General features: G+C 44.4%; 1 protein-coding gene across 1 annotated transcript in view; it reads left to right on the top strand.

Annotated features, from left to right (window-relative positions):
* Mcmbp (minichromosome maintenance complex binding protein) overlaps nucleotides 1-6,000 on the top strand; it is a 46,813-nt gene that overhangs the window by 34,202 nt on the left and 6,611 nt on the right. Inside the window, exons 8-10 of the mRNA XM_050165953.1 lie at nucleotides 1,529-1,718; nucleotides 4,191-4,356; nucleotides 5,487-5,620. Of these exons, the coding sequence (XP_050021910.1) occupies nucleotides 1,529-1,718; nucleotides 4,191-4,356; nucleotides 5,487-5,620 (490 nt within the window). The remainder of the gene's footprint in view (nucleotides 1-1,528; nucleotides 1,719-4,190; nucleotides 4,357-5,486; nucleotides 5,621-6,000) is intronic.

The raw sequence follows: 6,000 nt of genomic DNA, 5'->3' as shown, positions 1-6,000 counted from the left end.
TTTTTTTTCTTTTTTTTTTTTTTTTTTTTTTTTTTTTTTTTTTTGAGATGAGGTTTCTCTGTGTAGTCCTGGCTCTTGCTCTGTAGACCAGACTGGCCTTAAACTCAGAGATCTGCCTGTCTCTGCCTCCTGAGACTTTTATTTTTCGAGACAGGGTTTCTCTGTAGCTTTGCTGCCTGTTCCGGAACTAGCTCTTGTAGACCAGGCTGGCCTCAAACTCACAGAGATCCGCCTGCCTCTGCCTCCCAAGTGCTGGGATTAAAGGCGTGCGCCACCACCGCCCGGCTGCCTCCTGAGACTATTAAAGGCATGTGCTGCCACCCCACAACAGGTTTTGTGTTTTGCTTTAAAAAGTAATGTATCCTAATATCGGGAAGAAAATTGCCTGCTCTCCCATGCCAGTCTCTTCCCCTTTACTGCTTGTGTGTGTTCTTTGGTTTATATCCACGTGTATGTTTACTAATGTGGGTGTCACTGTGGTTAAAGCACATTAAATTTTCCATTTAATGCTTAGTTAGCTCCATTTTCCCTTTTTTTTTAATTTATTTATTTTTTTGTTTTGTTTTGTATTGGGTTTTTTTGGTTTTGTGGGGGTTTTTTGTTTTTTTGAACATAGGGTGTCACTATGAAGTCCTGGCCTGGAACCTTCTATATAGTCCAGGCTAGCTCTGGAACTCATAAGATCCTTTTGCTTCTGTTTCCTGAGTGCTAGGATTGAGGGCATGCAACCACAGCCTGCCTTCTTGACAAGCTTTCTAGTGACTGTGTGCTATTTCATTATATCTGTGCCATATCGTAACCTTTTCCCAAAACGTTAGCCCTTCACACTTTGTGCGTGCGTGTGTGCACGCACGTGTGTAAGTAAATGCTGTTACATCAGCATCTTTCCAGTGTAACTCCTTCCTTTCTCCCGTTGGCATCCAAGACAGTGGGTAATGCCTGGAAGCAAGGCTCACGTCAGAGCTCTGTCATGGTTTGACTGGTTGCACATCCCTAACGGAAAAGCCTGAAGTGCTGGGAAGTCTGAAGTAGCTGAGCCACAGGCATACTGCTGAAGTCATACTGGGAAGCAGTAGCTACCAGCTCACACTAGGCATGCTTAGCCAGGGAAGTTTGCAAACGTTCTGAAGCACTTAAGTCTTAGTATTTTGGATAAGGGTACTCTACTTGTACTTCAGAGTTCTTAATACTGCCCACCTTGAAATGTTTGGAGAGGGGTGAAAAGGCATGTGAACAGTCATTTAAGTATTGATTATTCTTTTACTGCTGCTGTTCTGATAGATAAAATAGCTGGGTGTTCTGCAAAAACCATTAAATTTATTTTTATTTTATGTGTATGGCTGTTTTGCCTGCATATCTGTGCATGCAGTGCTGGTGGAAGCCAGAAGAGGGCATCTTATTCTTGAGTTCCAAGGACAGCTGTGAGCTCTTGTGTGGGTTCTAGGAATTGAACCATGGTCTTCTGGAAAAGCAGCCAGTGCTCTTAACCACTGAGCCATTTCTTCCTGCTTCTGCAAAATGTCTAATGCTGGTATTTCAGTAATTGCAGTATCTTACCTTTGTTTTTGTTTGTTTTGTTTTTTCTTTTCCCCTCTTCTAGATATACAAGAAGAGATGTTCTTCCACTAGGAAAATTTACAGTTAACCTGAGTGGCTGCCCACAAAATAGCACCTTCACAGAACACCTCTACCGGATCATTCAACACCTTGTTCCAGCAGTAAGCTAATATTCTGATAAAGTATTATGAACAACCGAGCCAATTATTTTCTACTCACCTAACTTTGTGTTCCTTGTGGATCACAACAACACCCACCAACTGACATAATTTAAAATGTACCCTCAGCATTGACACTGATTGGCCCAGCACAAATTTGTAAATCTAAACATTAATGCAATGGCAGTAACTCCCTCAAGATCAGGCTTCCTGCCGCTGCCAGTTTGTCCCTTTGTGTGCATATTAAACTTGAGATCTAAATAAGCTCAGTTCTCTCAGCTGCCCCTCTCCATGGCCCAGTTAGGTACTGTTTGGAACCATCTGGAGTGTACCATTTTTGTGTCGGGATCTTGGGGATAGGGGAATTGCTCTGATGAGTGGTATATCTAAAAATGCTGGCCACTTCTTTGGGTCTTAAAAAGTGAAGCCAGGCAGGCCCTTCACTGAACAACCTGTCATGCTGTGCTTCAGGCCCTGCAGAAGCAGCAGAGTCCCAAGGACTTGGGGCCACTTACTCAACAGACTATGCTTCCACTGATTTCTATATTCAATAATTCATTATATTTATCAAAATAGTCATAAAACTGACACTGTTTTGGGTTTTCCCAAGCTCTTGAACTTCTACATTAGTAGGAGACCGCTAGATTTTCTGGTCCGTTTCCGCATTTGCACCTATGGTGATGTGTTTTGATCTGGGGTGTTGTCGATGATAGCTGGTGTAGTATCTGGAAGCCTGTTGCTGGCGTTCGTACGTTCTCTATGGTAAAACTCATCTGTCTTCCATTTTGAAGGAGTGAGGGTAAATGTGTGACCTATTCATAAACCCTGTAACAGGGTCTTAGCAGTTCCCAAAACCCACAGCTCCTGAAATAAGCTCTCTGAGTTTTATGTGTTTGTAGTACAAGACCAAGAAAGTAATTGCTGGTGTGTGCTTTAAAAATTCATGGCAGAGGGCTGGAGAGGTGGCTCAGAGGTTAAGAGCACTGACTCCTCTTCTAGAGGATATGAGTTCAATTCCCAGCAACTACATGGTGACTCAGAACCATCTGTAATGAGATCTAATGCCCTCTTCTGGCTTGCAGGCATACATGCAGGCAGAACACTTTATACATAATAAATCTTTAAAAAAAAAATCATGGCAGGACAGCGAAGCACTTGAAATGGGATAGGAGACACTGGTGGTGCCCATATGCCCATCTATACAGAATGGCCTAAGACTCATGGATGGTTTTGGAGCTGACCTGGTGGTTGCCTAGCTGGGGTCATGTCCTTCCTCTCTCCTACTTGGAGTAAGGGAAGTCCGCGAAGAAGCTGGTGTAGTACTAGCTCTCAGACACAAAGTGGCTCCAGAGGCCATCCAGCTGTCAGTTGTGAGCCCAGGGGTTCTCAGGCTACATTTTTACATGGGAGAGGGTGGAGGAAGGGGCTGAGAAGTGACAGTGTGGTGTGTGTTTGCATTTTGTTCTGGTCACTTTTCCTTGTTTTGTTTTTCACTGACCCTGTCTCCTCTTTATCTGGCACTAGGCCCTTTCTCAGTGCTCCTCTCTGTAATAGAACACTCGGCTTTGACTACTGGTTATATGTGTCCTGCCTGTGGTTCTGTCTCAGCCCCAGCACCTGGCCACTCTTTTCTTTGTTTTGAGATGTGTGTGTGTGTGTGTGTGTGTGTGTGTGTGTGTTTACCTTGCATGTATGTCAGTGCAGCATGTACATGCCAGGTGCCCATGGGGACCAGCAGAGGGTGTTGGTCCCCTGGCACTGGAGTTATGGACAGTTATAAGCCTCTGTATGGGAGTTGGGAGTAGAACCCATATCTTTGCAAGAACAAGTGTTCTTAACCACTGAGCCATCTCTGCAGCCAGCCACCTTTTTTTTGACAAGCCCCACCTCTTCTGGGACTTCTTCTGAATCTGTAAACAATTCCCACTTTCGTTTCTAAGAAAATTAAGCCACAGTATTTAAAATTCTCTTAAATTTTAGCTGTGATCTTCTTCCTGCACAGGCTCCCTACCCTGTGCTTTTCTGAAGGCTGCACCATGTATGAGTAGAGGAGTCCGGAGCAGACAAGAGACTGCCGAATGTGGTGGGGGCTAGAGGAATGGGAGGCCATGCTCTGGGCTGCAGTGCAGACTGTCTTAAAGGAATAGTAAAGTTCAGCCTCTGGGTGTCTGATATTTGAACTGTCCACCACTAGTTTCAGAGTAAAAATTACTCATCAAGACTTAAAAAAAAAAACCACACACACAAATTTTCTTTATGTCTGTGGCTGGCCTTATCTCTCCAGCATGCTCCAGGCCCAGCTGAAGACGGAGAACAAGTAGCTGTAAGAAGCATGGCTTGTGGTGTGGCCACAGCTTCTTCCCTTAGAAATGGTGTCTTACCATATGAAGCACACGTGTTTTGACTCAATATGTGTCTGTGTGTATTTTCTAATAGAAAAACTTGGACCTTTCCTCATTACAATTTCTGTTTCAGTCTTTTCGTCTACAGATGACGATAGAAAACATGAACCAATTGAAACTCATTCCCCATAAAGACTACACAGCCAACCGACTGGTCAGCGGTCTCCTCCAGCTGCCCAATAACACGTCCCTGGTCATTGATGAGACTCTTCTAGAGCAGGGGCAGTTGGACACCTCAGGTAGGCATGCAAACCTCCTGTCCTCTTGTGGCTTTGCTCCATTTAGTCAGACCTAGCAATGACTTCTAAGGCAAACTTAGAGTTACCAGATATTTTTTAAACATGCATGTATTACAAACTGTGTATACTAACTTTTATTATGATATTCTGATGGTTGCCTGTTAGCTCAAAAAGGGTAGAAAAGATTTAATGTAATATTTTATACATCCCATAAATAATTTTTAATGATTTCTGGGGGGGAGAATAGACTATTTGGTTTAAACTAGCCTCAGTTATGGAATATGTTAAAAAAACAAGCTGGGAGGTGGTGGCCACGCCTTTAATCCCAGTACTTGGGAGGCAGGGGCAGGCGGATCTCTGTGAATTCGAGACCAACCTGGTTTACAGAGCAAATTCCAGGACAGCCAGGACTACACAGTCATCCCCCCCACCAAAAAAAAAAAAAAAGACGAGAGAGCTGCTAGATCTTGTTCCCACGAAGAGTGTGCAGTGCTGGGAGTAGTGACGCTGTGCTGGGGGGTAGTGACGCTGTGCTGGGGGTAGTGACGCTGTGCTGGGGGTAGTGACGCTGTGCTGGGGGTAGTGACGCTGTGCTGGGGGGAGGTGGGGCACAAAAAATAGATGAAAAAATAATGAACGCTGGGAATTTATAAGGCAAAGGGAGCCTAAAATCAGGAAGGTTTATCCAGGGGTGGTGGCACCCACCACCATTCCTGTCACTTGGAAGGTAGAGGCAGGAGAACTAGGAGTTCAAGGCTAGCCTGGGCTTCTTCTTTCAACCCTCTCTCAAAAATATATAAATTGGGAAAACTCAACAACCTTACTTTCTAAAGAAATGATTTCCCATCTTATAACCATGACCTGGGAAGGAATGAACTTACCAGAGTCCCACTTTTTGTTGGCATTATTGTTGGGTGAGTTTTGGCCTCAGAAAGTTCAGGTTGGCCCAGTACTGCTGGAGCTTATAACCTAATACCTGGCTTACGGACATTGCACTTGTTAAGTTCTTGGCTACCGTTACCTTTATCTAAGCAGCAGAAAATCACATGTGTTAAGATCATTGTCAGCCAAACTAATTTGAGTATGTGATTAAAATCACATCACTGCCAATAACGGTCTTGCTCTTCCAGGTGTTCATAATGTGACTGCCCTGAGCAACCTGATAACCTGGCAGAAGGTAGACTATGACTTCAGTTACCACCAGATGGAGTTCCCATGCAACATCAACGTCCTCATCACATCTGAGGGGAGGTCCCTGCTCCCGGTATGATAGCTCATGGTTAAGTGGAGGGTTATCGTTGTCACTTTGTCCATTTTTGTTGCTTATATTGTCCCTGTGTGCAGATGCAGGCACTTGTGCAGTGTGTGTCAAGGCCACAGCTCGCCCTTGAGTGTTGTTTCTCAGGAACTGTACACCTTTTGAGACAGGGTCTCTGACTGGCCTGGACCTACCCAAGTAGACTAATTGGTCTGACGGTCCAGCAAGCCACAGATTCACCTGGGGATTACAAGGGTATACCAACATACCCTTCATTTTTATGTAGATTCTAGGGTTTAAGGCTAGACCTCAAGCTGTGTGTGTGTGTTTTGAAGGTTTATTTTTTTTGAGACATGCGGGTCTCTGAGCTGGACACCAGCTGTTCT

Source organism: Alexandromys fortis, unplaced genomic scaffold (assembly GCF_014885135.2).
Source record: "Alexandromys fortis isolate MF-2015 unplaced genomic scaffold, M_Fortis_MF-2015_v1.1 scaffold_146, whole genome shotgun sequence".
NCBI lineage: Eukaryota > Metazoa > Chordata > Mammalia > Rodentia > Cricetidae > Alexandromys > Alexandromys fortis.
Note: the sequence above shows the minus strand (reverse complement) of the source record. Positions and strands in the feature narration are given on the sequence as shown.